The sequence below is a fragment of the Ochotona princeps genome, chromosome 6 (genome assembly GCF_030435755.1).
Source record: "Ochotona princeps isolate mOchPri1 chromosome 6, mOchPri1.hap1, whole genome shotgun sequence".
NCBI lineage: Eukaryota > Metazoa > Chordata > Mammalia > Lagomorpha > Ochotonidae > Ochotona > Ochotona princeps.
Window position 1 is genome coordinate 43,875,770 of NC_080837.1, and position 17,525 is coordinate 43,893,294.

Below are 17,525 nucleotides of genomic sequence, written 5' to 3' on the forward strand. Positions count from 1 at the left end.
GAAATTATAGATACCTGGGTGCTGAGGATTGCTGAATAGCACTGTCCTGTGGATATGTGAATCAATAAGGTTAATGTTTTATTCTTACTCATTAGCCCTACAATACTATTAACCATAAGGCAATTTCTGTGAGCTCTAATTTATACATCTAAATTACCAGAAATAAGAGAATCAAAGAATCTGCTAGAAGGGCAGAGAAGAAAAATGCCATGGTACAGAGGTGCTAATGGAAGTTGATTGTTGGCCTGCCATTCCACAAGAGAATACAGATCTCATCCAATCAGGTCACTAGTCCCTGGGGACTCCATCAAGTCAACTCTAAGTAGTCACCCAGAATCACCCAGCATTTTTGATTACAGGTCTAAAGCAGAGTTGCAACTGGGTGAGAGCTGATAAGTCATAGCTTCTTAGTTAATTCATCTCATCAGCACCCATAACTTTCCCTTTCTAAATCTGTATTTCTTTTGTAACAGTGAAAACTAAGGGAAAGATACATTTGCATATATGTTGTCAATTAGTCATGACCCTGAGTCATTTTGCTTCACTTATTGTTTTCTTAAATTACTGTTATGTTTGTCTTTACACATTGGTCTTTTTTAAAGACAAAAAATAAGGGTGGGCATTTTGCTGCAGCAATTTGAGCTGCTGCTTATGGTGTTCACACCCCACAGCGGAGGGCCTGGGAGCAAAGAGCTGCCTCCATCTCTGCTTCCAACCTGTTGTCCTGCTCATGCCCGTGGGAGGCAGTAGGTGAGGATGTCCTGCCACCCAGTTCAGAGACTCTGAGTTTCTGGCTGCCTGTTTCAGTCTGACCCAGTCCCTGGCAGCTATGGGCACTTGAGGGTGAATCAACAAATAGAAGATGTTTTTTCCTTCTCTCTCAACCACTTTGCCTTTAAAATAAATAAAAAAATAAACATTTTTAAATATTTAAAATAACGGCTCCTTTGTAATAGGATACTCATTAGCTAATAAGTAGGATGTAAAAAAGAGGATAAAATGTAGTAGGTTTTTTAGCTTTCCCTTTTTTAGAATGTTAAAATCATAGCCCACCCCCTCTCTGTTCACTTAGAGTTGACTTATCTGCCTCCCAGAGGACTCAGGAGAGCATATAGGCAGAATCTTGACAGTTTTCAACTGAAAGGCTGAAAACTATAGTTGAGTTAATGTGCTTTCAGCAGCAGATTTTTCTTTAACTAGAGACCATATATTACGTGCATGTTGTGGCTCAGCTCTGTCATGGTTGTTATGAATGTAAGACTTCCTTCTATTTATAATCTACCCAGCGAGCCAAAACCAACACAGAAGTGTTATAAAATAATACCAGGTAGCTAAGAGGTGCAGTGTAAGCCCTGCATGCATGCAGGATATAGGGGTGAAAGGGGCTCTCTGGGCCTTGGAGCAGCTGAGCGGGTATGTAGACCTTCTCCCATCACAGCCTGCACTGTGGCTTTGCTAGAGGGCAGCCTGCTTGGAAGACTGAAGGAGGGGACAAGGGACACATGTCATGCTGAGTAGGTGTCACAGCCTCACCTTTCAGTACTCACTTTCATTGATAGCTGTAATGTGAGAAATGAGGGAGACCCTGTGTTTGCACCCAGTGTATGCCCAGCCCATCATCAGCAAAGCAAGGCCTGACCTGCTGAGAAGCCACTTCATCCCGACTCTGGAGAAGCTGAAGAAAAAGGCCGTCAAGACGGTGCAGGAGGAGGAGCAGCTGAAGGCCGATGGCAAAGGGGACACTCAGGAGGCTGAGCTCCTCATCCTAGATGAGTTTGCAATCCTCTGCAGAGACCTCTACGCCTTCTACCCCATGCTCATCCGCTATGTGGACAATAACAGGTAGGGCTGCAACCTCTGGAAGTCTGATCCTCTCTAACATGAACTTTAGCAGTCAAATAGGATGAAAACATGACATTGGGCTGTGTTGATGGTGCAGCAAAGGAAAGTCACAGCTGCCATCACCAGTTTCCTCTCTCCACCCCGACCCCTGCCTTGCACTAATAATTGCTGGAGCAGGCCCCTTCAGCAGTGCCTCTCTTGACTAATTAGTCTGAGAAGTCTGTGGAATGTTTACCTCCTCCATCCTCACAGGCTGCCACAGGTAAAAGGGTGTTGGTCAAATAAGGGCAGCACTGATTCACTCCCACCTGCTGCTGTTTGCTCACACTGTCATCTAATGTCTATGACTTTGTGTGACAGCTATTTCTCTAGGCATTGGGGAATAGTGAAGGAGACAGAAGAGCTCTCTGGACAAGAAAGCATTTATTATGTGGGTAGGGAGGCATACACAATGTATAAAATCTGTAAGTAAAGTACTGAGAGCAGTGTAAAGGGCTTTAGAGGGATGGGAATTGTCAGTCTTTACAACATGTGTTACGAGAAAGCAACATTTGAGCAAAGACCTGAAGGAAGTCAGATTGGGAGCTACCGAGGTCTGGGGTAAGAGTGTGTACTTGGAGGAAGCAATAGAGGCAACTTGCTCGAGTTTTACTGTAAAGAAGGGCAGATATAGGGTTCTTACAGTATGTAGATGTATGCTTAAGAAAAGAGTCTCAAATAGAACACTTGTCCGCTTGTTTCTTTGCTATTGTAAATGATCCAAGTGAGAGAGAATTTCTACAACACCCTTGAGCTGGAAGAGTCAGCCTTACCTAGTTCATCTACGGCAGCAGGCAGGAGGGCAGAGTGTGGATGCTGATGATGTTGGTACACATATACATACACCTGTTTCCAAATGCGTAGAGTGAACGATATGTTGAGATAGATAGTGCTGGTGGTCTGAGGGAGTCCTTCACTGATACCTTCCATTTTCTCAATGAAGCGGGAAGCAAGATCAAAAACTGGAAGTGAAGGTGAGGAGAAAGTGCTTGGAGATTTGAAGTATAAAGAAAAATTATAAAACAGTTGCTGGATAAAGTAGAAGAGTAGATGAACCAGGGAAGTGTGATTATCTGGAAGCTCAGGCGCCCCACCTGCAACACAGGGTCATGAATGGAGAGTGAAGCCAATCTGCATATGATCTTTTTTTTTCCCCCCTAGCCAAATTCAGCTGTCAGGTATAGGCTCAGAACAGGAAGTTCAACTTATCCAAGGTTTGGGTTTTACAGAGTGTGACAAAAATGGGTTAGGGACCTACAGCTACTGATGAGGATAAGTATAAAGAGGGATTGTGGAATTTAAGCTGGATGACAAGAGCTGTGAACACACGGGAGGGTAACATGAACAAAGGATAAATGATTATTAGGATCCGGCATAATGGTCAGAGTTAGATACGTAAACTTAATACTAGAGATTTGGAAGAGGTTACCCAAATGGCTCACTGGCCGCCCTGTTCTCCAGAATTTCCCTCTCGGCATACTCACCAGGAAAGAAACAGCCTCCAGAGCTCGGGCAGGCCCAGGGACAGCTCACCACATGTTCGCAGTGGCTAGAATCAGGGCCCCGGGCATGAAGTCCTACCTGGCCTAGGACCTATAAGCGGCTAACAGGCTATCAGCATAAATTTTAAATATGGTCACAGGGGCTCTGGCTGAGAAACAAAAGCTGCTTCTATTACTCAGAAAATTCCAAGAATTTTATGAGCGCTCTGCCTGGAACCACAGGAAAAGGCCAAATATATATGTATTTGTCTTAGATCATGCTCCCAAAGTTTAAAAGCCTAAGTATACATTAGGGATCATTTATTTTAATATAATTATCATAGAGGTGGGTGCTGTGATGTAACAGGTTAAGCTGCCACTTGGGATGTCTGCATTACATGTTGAGGTGATCCTTCATGTCTTGGCTACTCCATTTCCAATCCGGCTTCCCACTAATGTGCCTGAGAGGCATTAGATGATAGCCCCAAGTACCTGGGCTCCTGTTCCCCATGGCAGGAGACCAAGGTGGAGTCCTGGCTCTGGTTCTATCCCAGTCCAGTCCTAGCTGTTGTCAGCATTTGGGAAGTGAGGCACTAGGTGTAAGAGATCACCGTGTCCTCTGTGTTCTTGCTCTCTGCCCTTCCCCCACCCGCTTGTTACCTTTCAAATAATTAAGTTAGCTTTGAAAGAAAAAAAAAAAACACTGTAGGTATTACAGGGATGTAGTAAGATTTGAAAAAGCATGGCTAACTTTTCAAGTAGTATTCCATTTTCTCATAGACAGGAAATAGGCCTAAATATACTCTTCTTAACACTTACTTTATGTCAGTTGTTTTTATTGAAAACTATTTAAGATATTTACACTTAGCATTCAAACTAAGAACCCCTGTGCATGTGCCAGTGTATGTGTAAACACACATATCATTATCTATGGAAATTAATCTCACTTTTGTAAAGCAAGCTTGCTTTGAGGGTCATTATTTTAGTCATTTCCTATGACATAATTATGTTAGCAATTTAGAGAAGAAATTCAGCAAGAGTTTAGACAAAAATGAAAAGTAGGGTAAGGTTGCCCCTCAAATAGTTCTTTAATTGCATTTGTCACTATTGATCAAGACTTGAGCATGAGTATGTTCTGCTTATCCAGTGTTTGACAGGTACTAAAAATGGCAATGTCAGAGACTCTGAGATCATCATGAATTCATTCATACCGGATTTTCAGCCTATTCCCCAAGCACCACAGTCAAATGAGCCTTGCTTAAAAATGCTTCCTTCCAAGTTGAGTGTCTTTACCTTCTTCTGGCTCTTTGTTCATCCAAAAGGATTAGCTGACTAGGAATTATTGAAAGTCACTTCATCTTACCTCCAGAAAACAATTTCCTGCCTGCTTGTCTCCCGTTCTATCAGGGGGATGGAGGGCAGGGAACAAAAGGGGCAGCCTTGTGTTCACTTCCTTGCTAGGTTCAGACAGCTCCAATCATCTTGAGCCCAAGGCACTAACTTCTGATAAAGACTCCAATTTTATTCTCTAGGGCCACACAAAAATTATGCTAATCTCACTTGTGGCAGATCTTTAAATATTAAACAGAGTAAACAGAGTCCACCTTATGCTTGTCTCCTATTATTTTTGTTATCGTATTAAGTCGCTATAACCTTGTCAGCCCCATCATGATAGTGTTTAAAATTTTCTCTGGTGTCCAGTATGTTCTCCTCAAGAGAAGCTTTATTTTTAAGATTTATTTTTATTGGAAAGTCAGATATACAGAGAGGAGGAGAGACAGAGAGGAAGTTCTTCCATCCGATGATTCACTCGCCAAGTGACTACAACGTCTGGTGTTGCACTGATCTGAAGCCAGGAGCCAGGAATTTCCTCCAGATCTCTCACTCAGGTGCAGGGTCCCAAGGCTTTGGGCCGTACTCGATTGCTTTTCCAGGCCACAAGCAGGGAGCTGGATGGGAACCGGCACCTGTATGAGATCCTGGCGCTTTCAAGGTGAGGACTTTATCTGCTAGGCCACTGTGCCGGGCCCAAGAGAAGCTTCTGTTACTCAGTGTTTACCTTGAAGCTGACCTAGAATAAACAAGAACTCCAGATGTGGCGTGATCTGCACAGAAGTGAGCTTTCTACCTCCTTGAGCCAAAAATTACAGAGGTTATGCATGTTCCTATGTAGGAAGCAAAGGTTTCTTATCCTCATTTCTAGAAATCAGAGACCTTTAGAACACAGAAATGAACTTCAGATAGTGTGAGTTTTGATGGGAACCCTCTATTGAACTGTTGAAGAGTCTCAATAAAGCCTTACAGGGAAAACCTCAGTCTTCTACAAGAGACGTCATAAACAAAGCTGAGCAAAACGCTCGCTCTAGGTCAGAGAACCATATCGTGAACACGGACGGATGAGTGGACTTCTTTTCAGAGCCTGGTAACTCGGCTTGCTAAAGATGGGAGTCAGCTCCTTCCTGCTCCTGCCATCACCTGAGAGTCTATTAATACTCTTCTTTTCTCACTTACTTCTACCAGCGCTTTCATGTGGCAGATTCCCAGGTCATTATCTCTAAAGCTAACCTTCTCAGCCTAGAATCTTGCATTTTCTGACTTTTGATAGCAGGCAGTGCAGATGATAAAAGAAACCCATATCTCAAAATATTAACATGCATAATGAATCCTATGAAAAACTAGGAACAAGGAGAGGAGCATCACTTGAGGGAAGAGAAAGTGTAGGCAAACAGGAGAAAAGTGGAATTGACATCTTCTAGTTCCTGAAGTATCAGCTTGGTCTGCTGGAAAGAGAGGTGCAGAGAGTTTGTTTTCCAGGGAGGCAACATTTCACGGGATGTTCTTCACATTCACCACTCTGCTCGTGAAGAAATAACTGAAGAGTAAAGATTTTTTATAGGTGGATGTGGAAGGGAAGGAGTACATGTTCACTTTGTGTGCAAGGCCCTGGTTAGTACAGTGTGTGTTGTCCTCCCTTGATCAGTAGTGTCATATGCTCCTTTTTCCCCCCTCAGGGGTCTAACTTCCTGGAAAAACCTTTAAGACAAGACTGAGCATCAATCTGTATGGAGCTGGCTCTTGGTGCAGCACAGTAAGCTGCCACTTGAGAGATACTGGTATCCAACATAGACACTAGTTTAAGTTCCAGTTGCTCCTCTTCCAATCCATCTCCCTGCCTTGGAAAGCAGCAGAGGATAGTCCAAGTACTTGGACCTCTGTACCAAGCTCCCAGCTCAAGCCTTGATGCATGTAGGGAGAGAACAAATGGAATTAAGATGTTCATATTCTCTCTCTCTCTCTCTCTCTCTCTCTCTCTCTCTCTCTCTCTCCCCCCCCCCCCTCTCTCTCCCGTGTGTGTGTGTGTCTTCTCCTCTCTGTAACTCTGCCTTTCAAATAAATACATAAATTTTGGGATGGGAGAATCTGAATAGGAGGCAAAAATACCTGTTTCCTCAAATTGCTGAGTTAAAGTTAGTAAGCAGTTGATTTGCAAGGAAACTTTAAGCTAAAGAAGGGAGACTGGAGAGTAAAGCCTAACATCATCTGCTATCTTCATCAACACTATGGGGGCTTTGTTTCAGTTAGAACTTAGACTCACAGGTGCAGCTCCAGGGAAGGCAAATATCATGATCTTTACAAGGCCACTGTTCCACCACGAACAAAATGGACTTTTGTTATTGCAGGAGAACTAGTACTGTGTAGACAGTGATATCTACTGTGTAAAACAGAAACTTGGTGACTTGAAAAACAGGAGAGATTGAAGACGGATGTTCCTGAGCCTGGAACCTAGGGCAATGTAGTATTTCATGAGACAAAAAAGTCCAAATCATGTCTGGTGATGATGATAAAAACTTCTATGTGACCATGATATTGTGATTTACTAGAAAGTATACTGGTCTTTATCCTGACGCCTGTCAGCGAAGTCCTAAAGCACTGCATTTTCTGATGGGGTGGCAGACGAGAATTCTACCACTGAACCACCCATGCAACAGGGTGAAAGGAGCATCTTTTGTTGCTTATACTAAGACTGTTTCAACCATACCTGAGTTTATTTTAATAAGATGACTCTTGAAGGTTAAGGACTTGTTTCCAGTAAAATCAACCATGTGATTTAAAGGGTTGGAACTTTTAGCCTCACGTCTTTTCCCTCTCTCAACTGCCCAGCAGGAGAGACTGAATACGAAGTTTAATAATTGATGATTGTTATTTAACCAATGACCCTATTTTATGGAGTCTCTATCAAAGCTCCTAAGCATGGACTTTGGATACCTTCCATGCTGGTGAACACATGGAGGTATTGAGAGGTTTGCACACCTGGACTCTGCATAGAAGCTCCATGTTTCCTTCCCTAAACGTTGCCCTATAGCTTCTCTTTCATTGGCTGTTCCTGAGTTGTATCCTGTATAACATACTGTGAACAGTATGTCAAGGGTTTCCCTGAGTTTTGTGAGCTAGTATTGCAAATTATTGGTCCCAGAAGGCTGTATGGATCCCTGGTTTATAGGCATTTATCAGAAGTGCCCATCACAACCTGGGACTTGCAACTGACAACTGCAGTTGGAAGACAGCTTTGTGGAACTGATCCTTTAACCTGTGTTCTAATTCCAGACACCATCAAAACTAAATTGTAGGACATCCAGTTGGTTTCTCTCTGCAGAGACGAAGTATTGCTTAATATAATGAAAGAACCCACACATTTAGGGTCAGAAGTACCAAGTTTAAGTACCAGAATGCTTGTTTGAGTTACTCTGCAAGTTTTTGAACATGGCAACTGATCTAGCACTTTTAAAATATGACTTCAGTAAAATGTGTAACATGTTGCAGCAAAAAACAACTTGTGAAAAGTGCCTGAATTCTATTGCAGTGTGGCTTTTTTGCTGATACTGTTAACATAGGCTAGTTTTTGAAGCTATCTTAAAAGATTTAATACCTATTGTAGGGGATTTTTGAACTATTTAGAGGATATGACAAATATTTGATCTCATATGCTTAATCATAGTGGAAAGCATATTGTCTTCAAATTCCATTCATAAGACTGGCTTCAAGAGAATGGGAGAAAGGAGTGACATTCTATTTATTGTGCTCAGAATTCAGAGACTTAACAATGATATGTCAAATACAAGATCAGATGTTGCAATAACCAAGACTTCTCTAGCTTTGGCAGCTCACATATTAAAAGCAACCTATCCTAAAATACGGAACTTGAGCCTTAATTAACTCATCAGTTTAAAGAGAAAACAAAACCTTCCACTGACAGTTTTCAAATTTTGATTTCTGACACCTGTTTGATAAGATCAATCTTCAGTGAAAAGGAAACAGTTATTGAATGTCCTTCAAAAACATTTCCAAAATCTGTCTACATGTATAAGGAGCGTATCGACAGATCCAATGATTGCCTTCCTAAGGGAATTGGGTTTTACCTAAATGTACACATAATTGTGAGGGTGTGAACAGTTTAATTCTTATTGAGTTTCATGTCCCTATTCATTTGCCTTTAAATCCAGATCCAACTGGCTCAAAAGCCCCGATGCAGATTCTGACCAGCTATTTCGAATGGTGGCAGAGGTCTTCATCTTGTGGTGTAAATCTCACGTAAGAATACTTTTGTGCCCTGGATTTAGCTTGGATGAGAAAGGTATAAACTTTAGGAAGTGTTTTTGTAACGTTCACTTTATCTCTTTTCTTTCTAGAACTTCAAGAGGGAAGAACAAAATTTTGTGATTCAGAATGAAATTAATAACTTGGCATTTTTAACTGGAGATAGCAAAAGCAAGATGTCAAAAGTAAGTCCTTAGATATCAACTTCAAAAACTCTTCAATCTTGTCCTCACCTGTGACTTAGATCTGTTTGATATTTTGTAGGAATTAGTACTATATAGTGCATTAGGTCAAACTACATAACCCACAGTCTCTACTGTCATTTCTTTGAGAATGAGCCAGAAGAAACTGCTCTCAAATAAGCATGGTCATCACATTTTATGAATAAATAGCTGCTTGTTTATTAAAAAAAGTTGATTCAAGACTTGCCTAAGGCATTCAAGAGGTCTTAAAGCAAAACTACTCTGAGTGATTTTAAAATAGAACTACTTCCTATGTAGTGAAACTATAAAAGTACACATACCTGAACCCATCTTTTGATGAGCTAAGAGGAAATGATCTTGCTTTGATGATCTCAGCAGTGTGTACTCCGACATTATACCTGGCTCCCTCCTACCTGGAGCACCCTATACTTGTTAGCTGCATTGACCTCTTGATGCCTTCCATTTATTTTCCATGAAAGTTGCACTCAGAAGGCCAATATTTCTCCATCTCCTTGCAGGAATGTTTGGAAGAGGGCACAACAGACATCTATCTGAAAACAGACTAACCTGTAGGGTAGAATGTAGCAGGAATACAGAGGGACAAATTGGCCTCCTAACTCCTGTTAAGTCAGCTCTACACAATGAGGCTTTATTATTTTGACTGGAAAGACTCCTCAGACTCATTCCTTTAGGTATACACAACAAAGCAAAACCTACTTAAATGTTGTTATGGCATACCCTGGACTCTGATAAATGTTCTTCCACAAGGACTGACTATATATGTCAAGTATAAGTGACAAGAAATGCCTGAGATAAGTAGCTGTTCGGTTGCTGGTGCAGTGCTGCCCTTGAAGAACACTAAGGCGGGGATGTGAATGCTAGAGAAATCAGTCTGTTTTGGAAAGATGGACATCATGGGTTTGTAGTGAATACCTTGGGTATATTTGAAATAACCACTTGGGATGGAGAGCCTATGTATGTGGACTACAAAGTGGTATGACAACAATGGTGAAAATTTCCCCTAGAGCTGCACCAAGCATGTCTAGCTCTGGTCAGTGGCAATGACTCTGAACTCTCCATCTCTTCCATCTTTTAGCTGTACTAACACTTCCCAGTCTCCAAACATTGATTGTAGAATTTGGAGTATACTTCAGGTTTACCCGAATATATATTTTTAATATACACTGCTTCACAAAGTTTAACAATATTATACATATGTGAAGCCAAAGAATGACCTTCAATGGGAATCTTGACTCCAAAGGAACCTTATGATGGATTCTTTTCTGTTTCAGATATTTTTACTTGATTTTTCATAGTTATTGCCCCTTTTGGTAAGCAGGTGTTGCTTATGTGATGTACATAAGGTAGTGTTTTTCAGACCCCATCTCCCTAGGCTGTCAGGCTCACCTGAGCTGCCTTTTCAGAATCTTCTTACATCCATTATTAATTCCTTAACATGTGAACTTATAAAGTCAGCAAATTCTAGGCAGTTTCCATGCTGTCTTCAACTTGGGTTAGGTGCACTGGATCAGGACAGAATCAGTTAGCATTTGTTGTGATTGTCAAGGGATGACAGCAAAGCAATAGAAATCACTCTGGTAACAAGGAGTGAATCACAGATGAGCAGAAATAACTATCCCATGTGGTTAGGAATGAGTACTGGGAGTCCCTGGTTTTCTTTAAGGAAGAGATAAGGTGACAGAAAATGCCATTTCAAAACTCACCTACTAAATAACTAACCAGACACCTTGTTCATTCACACATCAAAGAATAAGGAAAAGAGAGTGTTTGTCATGTCAGGAGGTAGTTATGTTCAGGATCTGGGTGTCTTTTCTCTTGGTAAGGTTAGTCTGCAGATATGAACTCTTCATTTTATTTCATTGATTTTGTATGACAGTTCTTTCTGAGCCAGATGGAGTAGGATCAGAGCTACAATGTAATGAATATGAGGATAGTCCCTGGATGCTAAATAATATTTGCAATATTGCTCAAGGTAATATTTTCACATTGTGCCTGTTGCTCCAGTTGGAACTCGGTACAGTATAACATTGGAAATTTATAGAAAGCCAAATTTTATCATTGGCCCAGCTATTGATTTACCATCTCTGACTCCAGTTTAAAAATCTATACAATGAAATTGAGCTTACGTCGGAGGGAGGATCTTCCTCTCTGTTTCTCCTCTGTGTATATCTGACTGTAATAAAATGAATAAACTTTTTTTAAAAAAGAACAAAAAAAGAAAAGAAATTGAGCTTAAACCCTTTCTCTAGCTCTAAAACACAGTGATTAAAAATCCACCTTCAGCAATATCTCTAGTGTAGGAAGATATTCAGTAAGTGCAGTGCATTGTTTTGCACAGAGAGATTCCATGTCCCCAACAAACAATTCAAACATTTCTGATATGTTTTGAACATGGTACTACATGTTGCAGAGCCTAGAAGGGGATATTCTTCTTTATCCCTATTTCCTTGGCCTTTCTGCAATTTTAAATTCTCTCTCCTACCTGCTCTGAATTGTTACCTGTGCTTGCCTTTATCTGTCTCTCCACTCACTGGAATGCTGGTGTTGTATGAAGGCAACGGGCCTCACAGCACATGGCAGCCTCTGTGGAGGATGTGTTTGTGAATGCTGCATGTCACACGCACTGCATATGCCACTGTGAATGGAAAATATACAGTGGGCCTTACAGTTCGCACTTGATCAACTGAGGGTCAGCTCAACTTATATTTCTGGCAGCTAATGCAGATCTTATTTTGGAGAGCTCATTGTATATTTTGGTTATATAACACCAGTTCACAGCTATGTATTAAGCTAATCAGAACTAAGCTGAGAGAGTATTATTCTCTTTTTAAAATTGTTTTGTTTTCTGGAAAAATGGCAGCATCTTCCTCGGAAGAGAATGGTAAGTTAGAACATGTTTAGCCCAAGAAATACCAGTTTCTTGGCCAAGTTTATTACAAACACTGAAATTTTTTTTAAAGTTGTGATGCAGGATATATTAGAATGCCTCATAGTTTAAAGTCACTTCCTGCCATGGAGTGTGGTTTCTGTGGGTTCAAACAAGGCAGGAAGTATTTTAGAAGATAGTTTCTCAAGGATCTGTGAGCATCCTTCGGGCCCTAGGCTCCCCTCTGGCTCATGTTCCTCTCTTTCATTCCCTTGCTCACCTCTTTCCTCCTGTCTTCACTGCATTTATTTTTGTGTTTGTGTATTTTGCAAACTCGGGCTTGCTAGCTCTCTCATGCTCTCTCCCTACTCTCTCATTCTCATTAACATGCACATCCCAGTGTATGTCTCCCACTACCTCATCCGTCTGTCTCCTCCCTCGCACTCTTCCTCTTCCCTACCCTTAGTTCTATCTCTCTCTTGCTCATTTTTCCCTCTGTCTCTACCTTTCCTCTTACCCCCTTCCCTCCCTCTTCCCTTCCTCTGTTCTCTCCCTTTGCCCTCTCTGTCACCTTCTCGCCCCCTCTCTGCAACTCCTTCCCTTCCACCTTCTTTTTTGCTTCCTCCTCATTCACAAACAACTTTGCATAAATCATTAAGTTAACTTTCTGCACTGCACCCTCTCAGAGGGGACAGGAACCTCTGGTGCCACAGGCTTGCCTTTGTTCAGGAACTGATAAAACGCTCCACTGCCCTGACTGTACAAAACACCACTATGTGGTTTGTCTTCAAACACCAATATCCATTAAAAGAGGTTTTTTTGTTGTTGTTGTAAGATTGACATATAAGATCATCTTTGCATCATCAATTAATGGTGAAAATTTTTATCTATGAGTAGGAATATGAAATTATTTTGAAGGTATAGAAATTGGAATTTGAGAAATTTAAGGGCAGAGTTGTAATGTCTAGGCAACATGAGAGGCATCTGTAATATGTAGGAGTCTGTAAGTTAAGGTATCTTTAAAGATCACAGCAATAGAAGGAAAATCCTCCATCCTTTGGGATGTGGGTGACTTTGAATCATCTAAGATGTGCCTAGACAGCTTGTTTTAGCAGAAGCTCAAGCCTTGACCCTTCACTTAGCTCGCTCTCCTTTATTTCTCTAACTGCATATCTGCTAGAGTAAATTATGTGGTAGGTGAAAGGAATAAAAGAAAATCTGGGTCTTTGGTTATGTGACTCATTGTGGATAGCCCACCCTGGTGACAAGGGGACTGATCTGAGGTGAATTAATCTGAGTGGCCAGATCTGAAGACTACCCTGGGTCAACTCTCAGTGTCACATACTTGAGACAGGTGGTCTGACAGCTGACCTCCTACCAGAGGTGGACTGCTTGACCTGGGTGTAAAGCCTTATGGCCAAACTAACCTCCATCCTAACCTCCCACTTGCTCTTCATGTCATGCTCAACTGACTTACAGAACAGTTAAGTTTTTGTGGTGTTGACTGAGAACTAGGGCTAAGAGGCTGTGTGACTAGTGTGTCATATCTATGCTTTTGGAGCCCTGCCTGTATTGACTGACTCTCCTTGTTTCTTCTCTTTTGCCTTTCCACACAGGCCATGCAAGTAAAGGTACAGGTCAAATGCATGATGTGTCTTTCTGTCCTAGTATTAGAAGTGCCAGGCTCTGACCCCTTCTGAACTATGATTACCATGGGGGTGGTACAGAATGGATTTGTCCCACCTGGAGGTCCCCAGTCCTGCAACAGGAAAGAAAATTGCCTGCCAGAAGAGTGAATGTAGGCCTACTATCCTTTGGAAAGGGGAAGCCAGCCAAGCCTCAACCTGACTGAGGTCTCTTTGCCGTCTCTGCTCCATTCCCCAGCTGCCCTCTCATTTGACAGCCAGGATACTCCTAATGATAGAATGAGTGACAGGACTTGAAAGCCTGAGAGAATTGCACTTCTACAGTGCCATCCATAATCAGAGTCTTATTTTCTGTTAATGTTTCCAAACCTTCACACTATCCATGTGTTCTGCCTCTTGTACAAGGCTCCCACGATTTGAAGAAAATATTCCAGGGACTCAACTCACGGGTTTGAATTCAGCAGCCAGTCATGGGTTGTTGCATGAAATATGTATATGGTAGAATAAACACTGGGAGGTTGTTAAATAGAAGTGTTTATCCTCTGATCTTGCTGTGTGTCCACTGTCACTGTCCTAAGCCCTCTGCATGAGGAATATAAGAGAGAAAGGGGGAGATGTAGGAATCAAGCCATATATATAGTTCCTAGAAAAATACCTGGCAAGACAGATTTGCCTCTGGGTGTTGGCTAATGCATTCCAATTCTGTGTGGCCTTGGAAATAATACTTATTTTCTCTGAACAACATTATTCTCATTTATAAGGCTGACTTGGTAATCTGTCAGGTTTTTTGGAAGGATTGAAAATGTTTTATATAAGTAGCAAGCAGATTGAAGACTCATCATATAGACATCATTTATAATTAGAAAAGCATGAGGTTGGCCAGTTCTAATAGAGTGACAGGAAATAATGCAATTCATATTGTTCACATTTCAAACCTGTTTCCTTGGTGATAACCTATGTGTTAGCATTTGCATTGTACATCTATACACCCATTATATCACATTTACATCTGAGTAGATTCTGTCCTTAATGGATAGTCTGAGGCATGTTAGAAGGTAGTTTAGATTATAATTGAGTCTCACTCTGAGGCACAACATTTAGAATTATGTATCAATGATAGAACATGTAAGAAAGCTAGTAAGTGCTCACTAAATGCTAGGATGCACTCAGTCTTTCCCCTGTCACTGCTGACTTGGAGGCTGACCTGGTGTTCTGAAGCGTGGAGCTGAAGGGGTCCATGGAATCAGTACATAGATTTGATAGGCAGTGTCTGGCCAAACTGGGTATTGCTGCCCAGGGGCTTCACAGTGGATTATGAAATACACCCACCTTCATTGCCTTGTGGTGGGAAGGTCACGTGAGATGCTTGGACCCCAGGCCACTGCTCAGCCCTGGAAGCACAGGCAAATTCTATGGTAGATGTTTCTCACATTTCTGCAGGTTGCCCAGAAACAGCATTTGCTGATATTATCTGGTGTGATTTTGTCAGATTTCAATTTCCTTTTGTAAAATATCAGTAGATTTGTTTATGTGGTCCAGAAGTAAATGAGCAAAGACTATAAATGTGTGTACTGTGTCTAGTTATGTCATTCTGTGTGCATGTGCAGAAGACTCCTGGTCAGGGCTAGTCGTTTGTGACCACCTAGCTTAGCTTTAACAGGCTGCTTTTCCTTTGAAATGCGTTAAGGACCACCCCGTCCTGGCAGGGCCACAAAGCAGCAATCTGCCCCAGAGTGCAGGCAGTTCATTTCAAAGAATCACTGAGCCCCTCTCTGTCTACTCCAATATCATCTCCTAGTCTGGAGGCCAGGACCAGGAGCGGAAGAAGACAAAGCGGAGAGGAGACCTGTATTCCATCCAGACCTCCCTCATCGTGGCTGCACTCAAGAAAATGCTGCCCATTGGCTTGAATATGTGCACTCCAGGCGATCAAGAGCTGATCTCCCTCGCTAAATCCCGATACAGCTATGTAAGCTGCCCTGATTGGATTATGCGTGTGATAGAAGTGATAGCAGTGATACAACTTGAGTCCCTGATAATCCTTTCCCTAAGGGTTAGGTGGTAGAGGGAAGAACAGAAGATGTACAGAAACAATCCACAGTCATCTTTAAAGCTAGTTTGGGAATCAGTGTGTACTCTTTGGATTGGTGTCTGATTTTCCTTCTTCTGTTCTAATTAAAGATCCCACCAACACAGTGCACTGACTCTCTGTGCCCCACTTTCCATTTCCATGGTGATCCTACAGATAAAATGGGATATTTCTTTCCACAGAGGGACACAGATGAAGAGGTCAAGGAACATCTGCGGAACAACTTGCACTTGCAGGAAAAGGTGATGTTGCAGGAAGACACAAGAACTCAACCTGGGCTTTTTTTTTTTTTTCAGCTGCAGGGTCCATCCTTCTACTTAGTTAATTTGCATTTAGGGAGAATTCATGGTGTTTCCCAGGCCAGAAATGTATCTTTGAGCACTAGTTTTGTTTTTTGTTTGTTTGTTTGTTTGTTTGTTTTGTTTTAGATTTATTTATTTTTATTGGAAAGTCAGATATACAGAGAGGAAAGACAGAGAGGAAGATCTGCCCATTAATTCACTTGCCAAGTGGCCGTAATGGCCAAAGCTGTGCCGATCCGAAGTCAAAAGCCAGTAGCTTCTTTGGGGTCTCCCATGTGGGTGCAGGGAGTCAAGGCTTTGGGCTTTCATCAGCTGCTTTCCCAGGCCACAAGCAGGGAGCTGGATGGAAAGCAGGGCTGCCGGAACACAAACCGGCACCTATATGGGATCCTGGTGCAAACAAGCCAAGAACTTTAGCTGCTAGGCCACTGTGCTAGGCCCTGGGCAATAGTTTTTAATAAACTTAGAGGTTAAAATGCATTTGGGACATGATTAGCCACACTGTACTTAAATGCAGGACAAGAAACTTGAATAGAATTGGCTTAGAACCTGTGATAACTATGAAAACTTGGGGAGTCTTCTCCTCATAAAATATAAGCTAGAATGCCAACAAATAAAACTCCCAAAGGCAAACTTGCACAAAATATTTGTATTTATAGAACACATAAAAAACAATCCACCATCATTAGAACATCAACAAATGTAGCCAAAAACTACGGACAGAAGATCTTCTCTCTCTCTCCCCCCTCTGTATATTCACCATTCCAATAAAAATAAATATTTTAAAAAGTAACCAAAAGCTAAATAAATGGATTTAAATATAATACAGTTGAAACATTCAAAGAGTTTTTTAAAAGGGGGGCAATATAATAAAAAAGATAATAATTAGGTATTATTTTTTGAAGGAAAAGTTTTTAAAAATACTTCATAATGATTATAAAATTTTTTTAAATATCATTCAAATTAAAAACCCAATTAATAGGCTAAAAGTATACTAGATACAGCTGAAAATAATACTTTTGAAGTGGAAGGTTATTTTAAGGAAATAATCCAAAAGGTAGTTCAGAGAGATACAGGAATGAACTATGTGACAGTTTAAAAACATTGAGGCTAGTTCTCACATAACGTCTACAATGTTCCACAAGCCAATATAAGAGGCAATAAATGACAGCCTCAATTAAGTAAAAGCCCTTTTATAGCACAGGAAGTAGTGGAAATTGCTCATCCCATGGTATGCTTCAATTTTCAGTCTGATGACCCAGCTGTAAAATGGCAACTAAATCTCTACAAGGATGTTCTGAAGACTGAAGAACCTTCCAATCCAGAAAAGACAGTGGAACGTGTGCAGAGAATTTCAGCAGCTGTCTTCCACCTGGAACAGGTGAGGAATATCTTTCCTGCGAGCTGCATGACTATCCTGCAGAGTATAGTCCCCGCCCCT

The 17,525-nt window shown here is 41.4% G+C and overlaps 1 protein-coding gene across 1 annotated transcript in view; it reads left to right on the forward strand.

Annotated features, from left to right (window-relative positions):
- Positions 1–17,525, forward strand: part of RYR3 (ryanodine receptor 3) — a 602,723-nt gene that overhangs the window by 543,419 nt on the left and 41,779 nt on the right. The window contains exons 68-73 of the mRNA XM_058666116.1: positions 1,602–1,842; positions 8,864–8,951; positions 9,050–9,142; positions 15,492–15,662; positions 15,965–16,024; positions 17,334–17,465. Of these exons, the coding sequence (XP_058522099.1) occupies positions 1,602–1,842; positions 8,864–8,951; positions 9,050–9,142; positions 15,492–15,662; positions 15,965–16,024; positions 17,334–17,465 (785 nt within the window). The remainder of the gene's footprint in view (positions 1–1,601; positions 1,843–8,863; positions 8,952–9,049; positions 9,143–15,491; positions 15,663–15,964; positions 16,025–17,333; positions 17,466–17,525) is intronic.